The sequence below is a fragment of the Octopus sinensis genome, linkage group LG16, assembly GCF_006345805.1.
Source record: "Octopus sinensis linkage group LG16, ASM634580v1, whole genome shotgun sequence".
In the NCBI taxonomy this organism is placed as follows: Eukaryota; Metazoa; Mollusca; class Cephalopoda; order Octopoda; family Octopodidae; genus Octopus; species Octopus sinensis.
In genome coordinates, this window is record NC_043012.1 from 55,501,110 (window position 1) to 55,519,212 (window position 18,103).

The 18,103-nt window shown below is 39.2% G+C and overlaps 1 protein-coding gene across 1 annotated transcript in view; it reads right to left on the reverse strand.

The window, feature by feature from the left end:
* LOC115220330 overlaps nucleotides 1-18,103 on the reverse strand; it is a 53,319-nt gene that overhangs the window by 7,788 nt on the left and 27,428 nt on the right. Inside the window, exons 7-10 of the mRNA XM_029790430.2 lie at nucleotides 15,492-15,685; nucleotides 6,618-6,881; nucleotides 5,168-5,245; nucleotides 2,240-2,470 (exon numbers count right to left, since the gene is read on the reverse strand). Of these exons, the coding sequence (XP_029646290.1) occupies nucleotides 2,240-2,470; nucleotides 5,168-5,245; nucleotides 6,618-6,881; nucleotides 15,492-15,685 (767 nt within the window). The remainder of the gene's footprint in view (nucleotides 1-2,239; nucleotides 2,471-5,167; nucleotides 5,246-6,617; nucleotides 6,882-15,491; nucleotides 15,686-18,103) is intronic.

Consider the following 18,103-nt stretch of genomic DNA (forward strand, 5'->3'; position numbering starts at 1 on the left):
CACGCACACACACACACACACACAATAGACACAGGCATGGCTGTGTAGGTAATAAGATTGTTCTACATGCCACATTGGGCAAGTGATTTGTGAATGAACTTCGTAAGCAAAAAGTGTGTGGAGGCTCAATGTGTATATATAAGTGTGTCTGGGTGTGTAAATAGAAAGAAAGAAAGAAAGAAGGAAGGAAGGAAGGAAAAAAGAAAGATAGATAGACAGATATATATATATATATATATATATATATATATAGATAGATAGATAGATAGATAGATAGATAGATAGATAGATAGATAGATAAAGATAGTTATGGCTGGTCGATAGGGTTACCCAGGGTTTCACGTTCATAAAGCGCTTGGCTTTACAGCATTTCTTCAGGCCCTAATAGCTGGTGGCCTATAACCACTCTTCAAAGAGAGGTCATAGGATACTAGCCATTAGGGTAACCCTATGAACTGGCCATAACTGTCTTTATCAAAATACTCTATTGCTCTATAACTTAAAGTGTGCTTCTCTTTTGGATTTATGATGATGATGGGGTGTGTGTGTGTGTGTGCAGGGTTAGGCATAGCTATGTAGATAAGGGCTTCACTTCATAACCACATGGTTTCAGGTTTTATTTCATACTGTATGGCACCTTGGGAAAATGTCTAGGTCAACCAATACCTTGTGAGTTGAAATGACTGATGGAAACTGTACAGATTTCCATTATACAAATACACACACAAATATGCATGTGTGTGGGTGTATGAGAGAGAAAAAGGGAGAGTATGTGTATGTGTGCATGAGTGTTGACATTCTATATCTTTTGTAAGACACCATCTGAGCAAAATGGCAATGTCATGTTTACATTCTTTGAGGCTCGGCATTTTCAGTGACCAGTGGAAAAAATATCTCTTACTCAAGAAATAGGTAAGCGCTGGCAAAAAGCAAGGGTCAGTTTTATACTACATCTATACACTATACCTAGCCAGCAGCTATACACCCTATGTCCATTTAGTTAACATCTACACTTTGTAACACTACACAGGGTGGGCCAAAAGTCATGCGCAAAATAAGTTCAATATGTTCTGGAACAGTCAAACACATGCTCCAAGTTTCGTAAAATTGAGTAAAGTAAAACTATGGCGAATACTCACATACTTGTACATGATGAACAGAATGAGTAATAATAATAATAACCTTTTCTACTCTAGGCACAAGGCCTGAAATGTTGGGGGAGGGGGGCAGTCGATAAGATTGACCCCAGTACACAACTGGTACTTAATTTATCAACCCCGAAAAGATGAAAGACAAAGTCGACCTTAGTGGAATATGAACTCAGAATATGAACTCAGAAATACCGCTAAACATTTCACCTGGAATGCTAACGTTTCTGCCGCCTTAATAATACTAATATTATTATTAATAATAATAATAATAATAATAATAATAATAATAATCTTTTCTATTAAAGGCACAAGGCCTGAAATTTGGTGGGAAGTCAATTACATCAACCCCAGTCTTTCACTGGTGCTTAATTTATTAACCCTGAAAGGATGAAAAACAAGGTCAACTTTGGTGGAATTTGAACTCAGAATGTAACAGGCAAAATACCACTAAGCATTTTATCCAGTATTCTAACAATTCAGCCAGCTTGCTGCCTTAATAATAATATTAATAATAATAATCTTTTCTACTAAAGAGACAAGGCCTGAAATTTCTGTGGAAGGGGTCAAATCAATTACATTGACCCAGTGCTCAACTGGTGCTTATTCTATCAACCCCAAAAGGATGAAAGGAAAAGTCGACCTCGGTGGAATTTGAACTCAGAATGCAGCAACAAGTAAATTACTGCTAAGCATTTCACCCGATGTGCTAACAATTCTACCAACAATAACAATAACAAAGCGGCAAGCTGGCAGAAATGTTAGCACGCTGGGTAAAATGCTTAGCGGTATTTCGTCTGCTGTTACATTCTGAGTTCAAATTCCGCCGAGGTCAACTTTGCATTTCATCCTTTCGGGGGTCAATAAATTAAGTACCAATTACGCACTGGGGTTGATGTAATCAACTTAATCCCTTTATCTGTCCTTGTTTGTCCCCTCTATGTTTAGCCCCTTGTGGGCAATAAAAAAATAAAAATAACAACAATATAATATAAATGTATTGGCATTTGACTTTTGGCCCACACTGTACAATCACCCTGTACTGTATACTGCTACCTGACAAAAGGTGAAAAATAACTTATCTTACTTACCCATCATCACAAGGTATGTTTGTATTAATATCAAAAGCCTGATTACAAATGGGTTCTCCAGTTGGAACAGTGGTGCTCGCTTGTCCTGGAATCGACTCATGCAATACACGCTTTCTCCAATAGTCTTGACGAGCTCGAGATTCCCGCTTTTTAATGCGCCAATATTCTCTCATCCATTCTTTGGGCTTTTTGTTAGCGCCATGTCCCCGAACACTACGGCAATGCTTTAACCTTTGAAAATCAAATAAAAAATGATATATGTAAAATCGAATTCAGTTTTCACCCAGCTATGAATTTGTCAACGGAATGCCTGAAGATTCATTTGGATTTTGATTACAATGTTTTTAAAAATTTAAGAGCAGTTGGGGGGAAGCAGAGTGCAATACTAAATATAATTAACTGGCACTTTGTCAATTATGCTAACGAGTGTTCCAGTTGATCTGATCAATAGAACAGTTTGCTCATGAAATTAAAATGCAAGTGGCTGAGCACGCCACCAACATGTGTACCCTTAATGTAGTTCTCAAGGAGATTCAGTGTGACACAGAATGTGACAAGGCTGGCCCTTTGAAATACATGTACAACTCATTTTTGCCAACTGGGTGGAGTGGAGCAATGTGAAATAAAGTGTCTTGCTCAAGGACACAACATGTCGCCAGGAATTGAACTCATGCCCTTATGATTGTGATCCGAATGTGCCTAACCACTATGCCACATGCCTTCACTAAATATACTCTACGTAATTGATTATTAGCTACAGAAGCAGTATTAATAACAAAAGATAACGAAGTAACCACTGTTCTGACAAGGCAATCCATGTTACGTTAGATATGAAGATATTCTTTTACTCGTTCCAGTCATTTGGTTGTGGCCATGCTGGGGCACTGCCTTGGAGGGTTTTAGTTGAACAATCGTCCACAGGACTCATTTTTTTAAGCCTAGACCTTATTCTATCAGTCTCTTATGCTGAACCACTAAGTTACAGGGATGTAAAGACACCAGCACGAGTTGTCAAGCAATGATGGGGGGGGGCAACAAAGACACAAAGACACATATAGATATAGACACACATGCACGCATACATGCATGCACACACACGCACATACACACACATACACACACACACACATGACAGGCTTCTTTCAGTTTATGTCTACCCAATTCACTCACAAGGCTTTGGTCAGTCTGAGGTGATAGTAGGAGACACTTGCCCAAGGTGCCACACAGTGGGACTGAAACCTGAACTATATGGTTGCGAAGCAAGCTTCTTACCACACAGACATGACTGCACCTATATACTCTACATGATTTTAAGGTTTTTGTCTTTTCTAAGGGCAGTAGGAATAAGGAAGGCATATGGTGAAGGTGATACTCTCACAACTGGAAGAGGTACTTTTGTTTCACAGACTGAGTAATGCATTTTGTTCTTGAGTAAATCGTTTCACATTGCTCCAGCCCACTCAGTAATATGAATTCCAGCAATATATGGGAAGTTTACCCTTCAGGGGTGAATGCTGAAATCTCAGTTAATTATATGCCATGGAAACTGGGTCTGGTCTTATGAGTCCTGGGGTGCATAACAGATTTAGGAAAAAATAGGAGTAAAATTGAAATGAAATGGTAACAACCAGGAATTAAAGTCTGGTTACAAACTCAGTTCACCAGGACCTTATAAAGTCCTTATGAAGTTGCTCAATCTACTAGAAATAGTAACCAAATTCTCTCAAGTCACACTCTATCATCATCAAAAGAAAAGACATGCTGGATAATGAAGTTCTAGATAAAATATGAAAAAAAAAAGGGGAAAACAAAATGGTCATGACTGGAATGCCTTTGATCATAGGTCAGTTAAATCAAGCCTACTTGGGGCTAAATTAGAATAATAACAAACATTCTATGATCAACAATACGTGTGCAGATAAAGAGCTCTGATTAAGCCTACTTTTACTGTGGTAACAACCAATATATACAGATATATAGATATATAAACTGTGGAGGTGCATGGCTTAGTGGTTAGGGTGTTGAATTCATGACCATAAGATTGTGGTTTCAATTCCTGGACTGGGTGATACATTGTGTTCTTGAGCAAAACACTTCATTTCACATTGCTCCGGTCCACTCAGCTGGTGAAAATGAGTCATCCTGCTATGGAGCAGCATCCTATCCAGAAAGGAATATATATGCCAGGAAAACCAGGAAACCTGTTCTATGCTCCTTACAGAGTAATGTGGGCTAGCCATTGATATGAACTGAACAGTGGAGAGAACATAACATATCCAAACTGGAAAACAGGACTCTACATGATTCATATCTGAATGGTTGGGTGTGAAGTTGTGGCCCTCCATCTAGTAGAAGCATAGGATATCCTGTACAACAGATCTATGGGCCACACTTAGTCACTCAGACGACTACTTCATCATCATCATCATCATTTAGTGTCCGCTTTCCATGCTAGCATGGGTTGGATGGTTCAACTGGGGTCTGGGAAGCCAGAAGGCTGCACCAGGCCCAGTCTGATCTGGCAATGCTTCTATGGCTGGATGCCCTTCCTAACGCCAATACTTACATTCTGAAATTCTCTTAGGGTTGTCGAGGCATACAAGCCACCACACAACAAGGACTGGACCTTGTGGCAGAACAATGACTGTAGTCAACGATGTCGGCTTCATTTTTAAAACATCACCATCATCATCATCACCATCATTTAACATCCACTTTCCATGCTGGTATGGGTTGTTTAGTTTGACATGAAGCTGGCTAGCAGGGAGCTGTGTAGACACCAACTATCTGTTATGGCAGGGTTTCTACGGCTGGATGCCCTTCCTAATCCATAATAAATACTACTCAATGTTTTTTTTTGTTTTTTGTTTTTTTGACAGCAACAACAGAAAATGCAAAAATGAAAAAAAAGCAATGGCAGTTACTCACCTATTTTTGATTTTTGGAACAAACTTGGTTGGGTTTTCTTGTAGCTCATTTGTAGTATTCATGATATTGTACCTAAAACTAAGATAATTAATAATCAAAATAAGAGCAACAGAAATATATAATATCTACAGTAGTGGCCAAAAGTTTGGAACATATGTGTGAAAATTAGAATTGAGCCATTGGATCAGTTATTAGGTAAGTATATCTCTACATTGTATATATTTGGATTGAATTGTACTTGGGCATGACAATTTTAATTTTTAAAAAATGTTCCAAACTTTTGGCCATAACTGTATATATAATATAAGGTGGTGAGCTGGCAAAATCATTAGCATGCCAGGCAAAATGCTTAGTGACATTTCATCTATCTTTACATTCTGAGTTCAAATTCTGCCGGGGTTGACTTTGCCTTTCATCCTTTTGGGGTCGATAAAATAAGTACCAGTTGAGTACTGAGGTCGATGTGATTGACTGTCCCCCTCACCCCAAAATCCAAGCTGTGTGCCCATAGTAGAAAGGAAGTTTTGGTTGTATATGTACATGTGTAAGTGTTTGTACCTCCTAAGAGAAAACAGAGAGAAGGGAATATATAATATGTATATATTAACATAGGTGCAAGCATGGCTATGTGATTAAGAAACCTGCATTGCAAACATGTAGTTTTGGGTTCAGTCCCACTGCTCGGCACATTGGGCAAGTGTATTCTACAACAGCCCCTGGTGAGTGATTTTGGCAGATGAAACTGTGTGGAAGCCTATTGTATATATATGTATGTGTGCATGCATGTCTGGTTGTACTTGTGCTTGCCCCAACACCACTGCCACTTGACTATCAGAGTTGGTTTGTTTACATCCTTGTAACTTAGTATTTCATCAAACATATGATATAACACTCCACCCAATACCTTCTGCACACCAGAAATATTGGAGTCTGATGTCACACTCAACTCCATATCTTCAACATACCAGAGATATTGGTGTCTGATATCACACTCCACTCCACATCTTCAACACACCAGTGATACTGGAGTCTGCTATCTCACTCCACTTAATATCTTCAACACACCAGTGATACTAAAATCTGATATCACACTCCACTCCATATCTTCAACACACCAATTATACTGGAGTCTGATATCAAACTCCACTCCATATCTTCAACACACCAATGATACTGGAGTCTGCTATCACACTCCACTTAATATCTTCAACACACCAGAGATACTAAAATCTGATATCATACTCCACTCCATATCTTCAAAACACCAATAATACTGGAGATTGGACATAATGCTACACGACAAATCTTCAGATATCTTCAGAGATATTGGTGCCTGGTATCTGCAAATCTTCAAATACCAGAGATGGTGGTGAGATAAAGTCATCTGGACAGAGGGTTCTGGTTAAAACAAGAGCAACAGAAATTAAAATGGTTAGCAACAATACTTTACTTTTGATCTGGGAGTTCAAAATCCTGAACTTCTTCCACTGAAATTACCAGAGGTGCTTCACAGGATGCTGGCATATTGCTGATGTTGGCAGAGGTAAGTTGCTGCTGTTGGTGTTCTTGCTGTTGCTGTTGGTGTTCTTGCTGTTGCTGTTGTTGATGCTGTTGCTGTTGTTGTTGCTGCTGTTGGTCTTCTGATAAGCCTTGACTGGTTATCTCATTACATTCGATGCTAATTGAAGGATTTGTCACAAGTTCGTTTTCATCGCTTAAGGAAATAATGGAAATATAGAAACATATTCAGAAAGAAGCTTCTTTAAACAATTACAATTCCAACATGCATACACATATCATCATCATCATCGTATAACGTCCGTTTTCCATGCTAGCATGGGTTGGACGGTTTGACCAGGGTCTGGGAAGCCAGCTGGATGCCCTTCCTAATGCCAACCACTCTGTGAGTGTAGTGGATGCTTTTTACGTGCCACCTGCACAGGTGCCAGGGAAGGCTGGCAGCAGCCACGATCGGTTGGTGCTTTTTATGTGCCACCGGCACGGAAGCCAGTCAAGGCGGTGCTGGCATCAACCACGTTCAGATGGTGCTTTTTATGTGCCACCGGCACAGGTATCACAACTACAATTTCCATTTGATTTTTATTTTGATGTTGATGCAATTAACTCAATAAGTCTCCTCAAGCACAGCAGGTCGCCCTAGACACACACACACATGTACATATACATATCTATATTCATATACATGCATATACAAATACCCCAACATATATCTATGTTTGTGCGTGTATACATACATATATATTCATATACACATATGTACTTATGTACCTCATACACACATACATATGTAAAGACCCCACCACCATCACCACCAAATTAGACAGTTTTAATCTCGTTCTCATTGATGTCAACTTCAAATTCATCATTGTCAACATAGGATGGAGCAGATTCATTTTGATAAACAAACATTATTATCGGTGATTACTTGTCACAGAATTAATTGGGAAAAAGAAAAACATAAACATTAAAAAGTTTAGTGAAACACAAGTGTGACTATGTGGTTGAGAAGTTTGCTTCCCAACCACATGGTTCCATGTTCAGTCCCACTGTGTGGCACCTTGGGCAAGTGTCTTTTACCATAGCCTCGGGCTCACCAAAGCCTTGTGAGTGGATTTGGCAGATAGAAACTGAAAAGAAACCCATCATATATGTGTGTGTGTGTGTGTGTGTGGTGTGGTGTGTGTGTGGTGTGTGTGTGTGGTGTGTGTGTGGTGTGTGTGTGTGTGGTGTGTGTGTGGTGTGTGTGTGTGTGTGTCTTTGTATCTCAGTCAACCACTGCTTGACATACGGTGTTGGTCTGTTTATATTCCCTTGAAAAAAAGTTTGATAAAATATGTAGCAAGCTTAGGAACAGGAGTGGCTGTGTGGTAAGTGGCTATAGGCATAGGAGTGGCTGTGTGGTAAGTAGCTATAGGCATAGGAGTGGCTGTGTGGTAAGTAGCTTATAGGCACAGGAGTGGCTATAGGCATAGGAGTGGCTGTGTGGTAAGTAGCTTATAGGCACAGGAGTGGATGTGTGGTAAGTGGCTATAGGCATAGGAGTGGCTGTGTGGTAAGTAGCTTATAGGCACAGGAGTGGCTGTGTGGTAAGTAGCTATAGGCATAGGAGTGGTTGTGTGGTAAGTAGCTTGCTTACCAAACACATGGTCTTCTACAATAGCCTCGGGCCGACCAAAGCCTTGTGAGTGGATTTGGTAGACGGAAACTGAAAGAAGCCCGTCGTATATATGTGTGTGTATGTATGTGTGTGTGTGTGTGTGTGTGTGTGTGTGTGTTTGTGTGTGTGTGTTTGTGTGTATATGTTTGTGTGTCCTTGTTTGTCCCCCCAACATCGCTTGACAACCGATGCTGGTGTGTTTACATCTCCGTAACTTAGTGGTTCAGCAAAAATGACCGATAGAATAAGTACTAGGCTTCCAAAGAATAAGTCCTGAGGTCGATTTGCTTGACTAAAGGCAGTGCTCCAGCATGGTCGGAGTCAGATGACTTAAACAAGTAAAAGAGTAATAGAGTACTGGAGTTGATTCATTCAAGAAAAAGTTCTTCTCGGCAGTGCCTCAGCATGGCCGCAGCCTAATAACTGAAACAAGTAAAAAAGGTTAAAAAAAAAAAGTAAAGGATTACAGGTTTTGCAAAATAAAAATTGCCACACCTTACATTACTGTAACTACACATACATTTAGTTCATTAGATGAAAAACTATATACTCTAGAATTTATACAATTAGACAAAGATTAAAATTAATAGCATCAATGTAACCTTTTATTTATTTCTTGACTTTTGTTTGTGGTGCAACATACTCTTGTATTTCGGGTACGCAATTTATGCGCTTTCTGCACAGGAGACTGTCCAGTTTTTCGTCCACCGTTTTTAGATCTCGCACAAGTGTTGATGAACCCAACTTCATCAATAAGAACATTTTTACACCCAGACTTTTCTGTCAAACGATTTTGACGTTTTCTCTGTGTAAAGTTTTCTGAAGTTAAAGCTCTTTCAGAAATCCCATTAGACCTTTTGAATGAATAATGGAGTTTTTTAAGGCACTTATCAACGCTTGTTTTCGACAACCTCACATTAAAATATTCAAAAACCATATCGGACAGCATTTTTAAAGATATATGACGTTTTTTGTCTACTGAGGTTCGCATGAAGTTTTTCATTTCTTCCGAAATTTTACTGCTTCGACAACCTCCTCGATTTTTTTGCTCGATACGTCCTTCCTGTTTGTATATTTGAACAACAGTTTGAACACTGGTCCGAGGAATAGCTAATATGGAAGCGATTTCGGTTACAGTACGACCTTCATCATAATTTGATACGATTAATCTTCTAACATCATTTGAAATTTTCTTCTTCTTGTTGACCATAATGGGTGGTGAACAATGAGGCTAATAAACACTAAATTTAAGTTGACAATAGCAAAATTCAAGTCAACGGCGTAATCGAAGTTGACGGTGATGAAATTAAAGTTGACACTGACGTAATCGAGAGACCGTGATCGAGATTAACGGTAAGATTGAGAATAATCATGCAGTTGAAAATGACAAATTTAAAGGGATTACCCCACTAAGTAAATAAATAATAAACACACACATTTAATTCGCTATATAGGCTAAAAATTAAAACTATCCAAGAAAATATAAAAATGCTCTTGGATATCCCGAATAAGCGAAACGAAAATGTAAAAGTTTGTTACATTAAATGACATTATTACAGATCTCTCCGTAGATTGAAAGCAAAAACAATGAAGTCCTGTTTTCTTTTTTTTTTTACGATACCAGCGTAAATTGTAGAAAATTAAGCTGTTCCGTAATTAAGAAGATTATCTGTAATAATGATTTAATAAGAGACTTTTAAACATTTGCATATTCGTTTCGCTTACTTGGGATACCAAAGTATATTTTCGTATTTTCTCGGACTGTTTTCGTTTTATTATTGATCTTGCAAAAATTTGTATTTACATCCAAAGATTGCCAACACACGCACTCACGCACGCACGCACGCATGCACACACACACACACACACACACACACACGTAAATATTTGTTTTTTATGCTAGTTACAATAAAATTTGGCATTCCTACACATGAGTGCCCCTCAACTGATTCCTCATAACGTCCAGAAAAATGGATATTATTTTTAATGGAATTTCCTATAAATACGTGTCAGATGATGTAGATTCCGATTATATCGGAATATATGTGGGGAAAAAATTTTTCCCTGAGACAAGGGGTGAGGAGTTCCAAAAAATTCACATGAGACATCATTCTTTACTCTCGTTTACTCTTTTACTTGTTTCAGTCATTTGGCTGTGGCCACGCTGGAGCACCGCCTTTAGTCGAGCAAATCGACCCCAGGACTTATTCTTTGTAAGCCTAGTACTTATTTTATCGGTCTCTTTTGCCGAACCGTTAAGTGACGGAGACATAAACACAGCAGCATATATACGACGGGCTTCTTCCAGTTTCCGTCTACCAAATCCACTCACAAGGCTTTAGCAAAAGACACTTGCTCAAGATGCCACGCAGTGTGACTGAACCCGGAACCATGTGGTTGCTAAGCAAGCTACCTACCACACAGCCACTCCTCATAATTTTCAGAAAAATGGGTGATTATTGATGGAATTTTCGATAAAATATCTTTCAGCGTGTGTAGATTACGATTATATCAGAATTTAACATGGTAAAAAGCATTTGGTGGATTAATACACATACAAACTAACACACATCACATATTTCTACAAAATGAAACCTGAAATTTCGAAAAAAAAAATTGTGATGTATCTGTGTGTGTGTGAGTGTGTTCACTATTTTTCTTTTCTCATCAAATACCCATATAATCGTAAATTACACACTCTGAAAAATATTTGTAGAAAATTTCATGAAAAGAATACGTGGCTGTGTGGTAAGTAGCTTGCTAACCAACCACACGGTTCCGGGTTCAGTCCCACTGCACGGCATCTTAGGCAAGTGTCTTCTGCTATAGCCTCGGGCCAACCAAAGCCTTGTGAGTGGATTTGGTAGACGGAAACTGAAAGAAGCCTGTCGTATATATGTATGTGTGTGTGTATGTTTGTGTTTGTCCCTCTAGCATTGCTTGACAACCGATGCTGATGTGTTTACGTCCCCATCACATAGTGGTTCGGCAAAAGAGACCGATAGAATAAGTACTGGGCTTACAAGGAATAAGTCCCGGGGTCGATTTGCTCAACTAAAAGGTGGTGTTCCAGCATGGCCGCAGTCAAATGGCTGAAACAAGTAAAAGAGTAAAAGAGTATCATTCTCAAAGTTATGAGAGAACAAGTCCAACTCGTGTGACTTTCCTGAAACCCCTCTTTCCAACCCACAGAGCGGTTTTTTCTTAACAATCGGAAAACTACACCATCAGAGGTTCCGTTCAACCCTGCATTAATGTTTTTTTTCTTTTTTCCGGAGTGTACCAAGTGTTTTTATGTGGCACCAACAGCAGCAGCAATGGAGGCAGCGGACTCGCGGTCGGAGGATCGCGGTTTCAATTCCCAGACCAGGCGTTGCGTGTGTTTATTGAGCAAAAACACCTAAAGGTCTATGAGGTTTTGGCAGGGGTTGGTAGCGACTCCTGTTGTACTCTTTCGCTCCAACTTTCTCTCACTCTTTCTTCCTGTTTCTTGCCCCCAACTTCCTATGCAACCACTGAGCTTGGATGTGCATTCATCCATCCGTCGATGCTCTCGGTGTCGGGGGTTGACCTGCTTTCTCTTCTGCAGGTCTTACGAATAGCAAAGGACCACGTTTCGGACTTCTCCCAATCCTGAGGCACGATTTTGCGAGCTCTAGGACGAAGACCGCTGCACTCAACAGCAACAGCAAGGTCACCGAGTAATTTGCAGGATAGCTTTACCTTTCTTCCTTCAATAAAATAAAATAGCAGTCTTGTATTGGGGGTAAACTAAAACTCACTTCTCAAAATTGCTAGCTTTTATTTATGTCGTTCTCAGATGAGTCCTCCAGTGGCACCTCCAACCATCTTAGTCCTCCAGTAGGATTTTCAAAAGCTGTTTTCACAACTGTTAGACTTTAAAATGCTGTTTAAGGACTGTGAGATACAATCTTATAGCTCTACTCTAATTATTTTAGGCATAAGATTTGGTAGACAGAAACTGAAAAAAGCCTGGTCATATGTGTGTGTGTGCAGTACTATTTGTGTAGCAAGTTTTCTATGGTTGGATGCCCTTCCTGTCACCAACCCCCACCTATTTCCAAGTGATCATCATCATCATCGTTTAACATCCGTTTTCCATGCTAGCCAGGAGGCTGCACCAGGCTCCAGTCTGATCTGGCAGTGTTTCTACAGCTGGATGCCCTTCCTAACGCCAACCACTCCATGAGTGTAGTGGGTGCTTTTTACGTGCCACCGGCACAGGTGCCAGGGGAGGCTGGCAACGGCCACAATCGGTTGGTGGTTTTTATGTGCCACTGACACGGAAGCCAGTCAAGGTGACGCTGGCATTGGCCACATATGGATGGTGCTTTTTACATGCCACCGGCACAGGTCCCAGGGTAGGCTGGCAACGGCCACAATTGGTTGGTGGCTTTTATGTGCCACCAACACGGAAGCCAGTCAAGGCGACGCTGGCATCGGCCACATATGGATGGTGCTTTTTACGTGCCAGGGGAGGCTGGCAACGGCCACAATCGGTTGGTGCTTTTTACGTGCCACCAGCACGGAAGCCAGTCAAGGCTTCCGTGCTGGTGATATATATATATATATATATATGTGTGTGCGTGTCTTTGTATCTGTCTCCCACCACTGCTTGACAACCGGTGTTGGTGTGTTTATGTCGTTGTAGCTTAGCAGTTTGGCAAAAGAGAAATCAATAGAGTAAATACCAGTCTTAAAAAACAAATAGGTACTGGGGTCGATTCATTTGACTATGAATTCTTCAAGGCAGTGCCCCAGCATAGCCACAGTCCAACGACTGAAACAAATATATGATAAAGGTAACCTCTTAACAATCCATTACTTCAAAATTTTCAGGTAACATCCAATACAGAGCAGCCAGAAGCAGCACTTTGTTTTTTTTTCAGAACGACCCTTTTCTTAATAGGTTGCCATTCTAGTTGAGCCCTATCTGTCCTTGCTACTCTATATACATCAATAACTGGAACAGTGGCTGAGTGATACCGAGGTAGTGAACCTACACACCTCTCTTAGGCTCACTGCTGCTTCAAGATACTTCACAGTTTAACCTGGGACTGCAATGTACCCAGTTAATTTGTGTGGCCGTGAAGAGCAACTGCAGATGTTGTTATGTCTTGATAGTAGCGAGATTGCATATCAGCCAAATATTTATGCACTTGGTTCTTCTTTTACTCCAATAAATTGGACTAGATGGTAACAGTAGATGAAAGCAAAAGTGTAGCAAGCAGAACCAGCATGCACTAATTACAAGTACTACCACCCTAATAGTATAGAACAAATATTTCTTCCTTAAGCACTTTCCTCCCTCTAGATCATAGGTTAATGACAGCTTTTTTTCACTGTTCTTCACTTTGGGGCATCAATTGTGATGTGGATCTCCTCTCCCAGGTCTTGTTGGTTTTGAATTATCATCGATGCTTCTCTAACTTTGCTTTTTTCTAGGTAGATGTGATGGCCCTATGCAAACCTACTTTTACCTCTAGGAAGCGGTGATCTATATTAATCTGGCCTCTGTCTTTTGACTTGTCTAGCATGGGCTGACCAACAAGGAGCTTGCATTCCAATGACATAGCTCAGAGTCATTGAGACATAGAATCCACAACACAACAACAAGGGTTGGACCTCCAGGTGGACAAGATACTTCACACTCATAAATTTAGTACTTGCCCAAAGATGTAACTAGTTCATGTACCATTGACACAGACTCCAAAACTCAACGCACAAAATATTGTTTAGCTTGAGCCAAACAAGGAACTTCTACATTTGTGTTTCCTAACTTTTCGTTAACCCAACCTTTCTTTGATGCCTAATCAAATCAACTGGCACAAACCCTCTTAATATGCTCAGTAGTGACGGTAGTGAAAAACAATTGAAGTTTAATTTGAATTTCCAGCACCCAAATGAAATAAATTTTAGCACCTCAGATTGGGGGAAAACTGCTTTATATAGTCATTTGTGTTACAAGAAATTGTAGCTAAATATCCCTCAAATTACACCCTACATCATCATCATTATCAGCAATATCATCTTATTGCTTCCATGCAAGGAGAGGTTAAATGGTTTGACAATATTTGACAGGTCCAAGGATTACATCATGCTTTGTCATGACTTCTACATCTGGATGGCCTTCCTTGTGTCAGCCATTTGATGGAGTGTAATGGGTACTTTTTTACTGTGGCACAAGCACCAGTGAGGTTGCCATGAAGCTTGCAAGATGAAGATCCACTTTGACTGAGCAAGGTTTCAGTAGAGAGGGGATAGCTTTGGAGAACACAATAAATAATGTAGTATAAAATATGGAATATCCAAAAGAAAGACCAGATGGCCATTGCTGGATCATCCTTGACGACAGGTCTGCTGAGTCAGGTGATAACCTGAGGCCAGACAACTACAACAATGACCCTGTGTAACACGATTTTTGCCCTTGGGTAGCAATTGTTATTTTCTATTTGCTGACCCCAAGAAAGTATGAAGAATAGCTAATATTTCCTTCAAACTTTGCTTTTGTTACATTTATTCACACCCCAAAGAATTCCTTTCAATACATGGCTCCTCCACTACTCCTGCTCATGATCAGAGATGCTCAAGTGGTTAAGGTCAAGCAACTAACAAGCAAATCTGTGGTATTGAGTAGAATATTTGCTATAACAATATTTCTGCTTCAGCAACTCAGTCCGGAATTTATCTGAATTGTAATGGCAAAATAGGTCATTTTCAAAACATTGATGTCCAGGTCACAAAAGCAAAGTTTGAAGGGAATAGTAGGCGGCCAGCTGGCAGAAACGTTAGCATGCTGGGCAAAATGCTTAGCAGTATTTCGTCTGCCGTTATGTTCTGAGTTCAAATTCCACCGAGGTCAACTTTGCCTTTCATCCTTTTGGAATCGATAAATTAAGTACCAGTTACACACTGGGGTTGATGTAATCGACTTAATCCCTTTGTCTGTCCTTGTTTGTCCCCTCTATGTTTAGCCCCTTGTGGGCAATAAAGAAATAAGTAGTCTCTTCCTTTGATTTCTAGATAGAAGCAAATAGGAAATAATATTTACTGACCAAAGACAAAAAAAAAATTTTTGTTACACAGTGTAATGGAAAAATGTCTAAGAGTATAAATATGAAATACCTTGGTTTATTTGTTAAAGATGGGAAATTCTGAGAGTTGTCTGCTGCTGCTGTTGTTGGACAAAGAGAAGATAAAGCTGGAAGATCAGAATCATTGGAATTGTTTGTCGTTTCCAAAGACCATCTTGAGATATCAGAGGAATCAGGAGTTCTTGATTTCCTGTTCGATACACACCCATTGAGTTCTGGAGACACCTAAATTAAGAAATGTAAGTAAATTGCTTTATCAATGTGTGTGTGTGTGTTAAGTTTAAATAGCTATCTGTGTATCATTCTTAATGTAAAAACATCACGAAAGACAATTTACTGCAGTATTTGTCCAGAGATAATATCTCTTATAGACAGATTATGTTTAAAGGTACATTATAACACAAATCCATGAGATATATCTCCAGATGAATACCACAGTAAACTTGCCTTTCACAATGTATTTACATTAAGTATGATACATAGAGGGCTATCTTAATCTAATACTGTTTCTGTAGCATATAATGGATTTTTATTTTTAATCTTATTATATTCAATGTTAGGAGAATTAAAAAGTTAACTAGAAATAATTATAGAGTGTGGGGAGGGAGATTAGTTAAATACTTATTTTAATCATATTGAAGGTGGCGATCTGGCAGAGTTGTTAACATGCAAACAAAATGTTTAGCGGCATTTCATTTGTATTTTCATTCTGAGTTCAAACTCCACCAAGGTTGACTTTGACTTTCAACCTTTCAGGATCGATAAGATGAGTGGCAGTTAAGCAGTAGGGTCAAAGTAATCTAATAGTCCCCTCTCCCAAAACTTCAGTACTTGTGTCTATAATAGAACAGATTATTATGCAGCCTTGTTGTAAAAATAAAGTATCAACCAAGTACTGGAGTTCATATAATTAACAATGCCACTCTTCCAAATTTGAGGCCTTTTGCCTATGTTAATAATAATGTTGTATGAGAGAAAACTCTAGGACATGTTTCAATCTTATTATGACCTCATCAATGAAACAGACATCACCTAACTTACTGAAGTTGTCACAGAAGAATAAGTATATGTAAATATAGAAAAATGCACATGAAATCTCAAAGAATCCATTGGTATGGCAAACAACAGCTAGGATGGTGCTAACATATTTAACGTAGGGGCTAATAGAAAGCTAACGAGAAATAATTATGAGATGAGGAAAAACAATATCAGTCATTAGTCATATTATGCTTGTCAACATTGGTTTACTACTCAGCCGTGCATTTTACTTATCAAGAACTAGCAGAAGTACCAGCATTGCTTGGGCTATGAACGCTTTGTCATTCTAAGAACGACCAGCAATGCCAAAGCTTTTTTGAAAAACACAGAATATCATGCCAAAACATACCAAAATTCACAAAAACGTACAAAATGTTTTTGAAATATGTCACAATTGCAAAAATAAAGAAAAATACAGGTTTTTCTTTAAAAATTTGAAATATATGGGTGTATAATGACTTGAAATTTATAAAAATACATATAAAAAAGAAGGGATATTGAAATTTAGAATCTCTAACACATATATTCTGGTGAATGGTGTACTGTTCCTGGCACGGTGAATGGCACACTGTTCTTCATTCTCTGGAGCTCATGGAGCAGCAGTTGCTATAGCATTCCTGACGTGGCAAATGGCGCACTGTTCTTCATTCTCTGCAGCTCGTGCAGCAGTAGTTACTGTAGCATCCCGTATACGACGGATAATGACTCAGGTTAGCACATAGTGAAGCTGTTAATGAAGCATTTCTGATCTGGTAACTACTATGCTGCTCCTCACTTTCCATGGCTCTTGCAGTGACTGTGCAAGCAGCATTTTGTGAATGTCTTCTTGCAGTCTCATGTGAGGATTCATTTGCTCTCCTTCTCTTCAATGTCTCTGCTGCAACGGTTCTATGACCAATACATGCTCTTTTCTTAGGTGGCATTATCTCAGAGTTTAGAAGCTTCGATTACAAAATGCAGATGTGGCAAAAGTAAATTTAAATACACGGAGTGCAAAAAATTTAGAGAAAGAAAATGGAGAAAACTGGTTGAAAAGTGCAGAAGTCTTTATAGAAAAACCTGTGTAAAACACCGCTTGTCACGGTCTCTCACTTTAAGCAGGAGCTCTGGGCAAAATGTTATAGTGTATGACCATCCTTGGCACATAAGTAATGTGTGTACAAAGTTTGCTGAAAATCGGTTGAAAACTGTAGAAATGTATATGTACTACACAGACATACAGACAGGCATCATTTGTAAGGAGAATGTACAAATACTATAAGGACAAAAAACTTGGGTCATTTTAGGATAGCTTTTTCTAATGCATGACCACTCAGTGGTATGGTTGAAATCTCGATGGTTAGTAATAAAGGCTTATTGGATGTTTGTGGCCCATAGCAATCATGCGTACACATGCACGACTGCATGCACAACGTTTTCGATAGAAGGAGAAATGTAAATAGTGTATTTAAATAAACAGATGGCAAAAAAAAATTAATAAGTAAAGCAACGTTGTAGGGAGAACGAACAAGACGAAGATATTTACGCACGACAAAACTGAAATACACTGAAGTCAATTTTTTGCCAGATGTGGCAAAACTGAATTTAAACACACTGGGTATACAG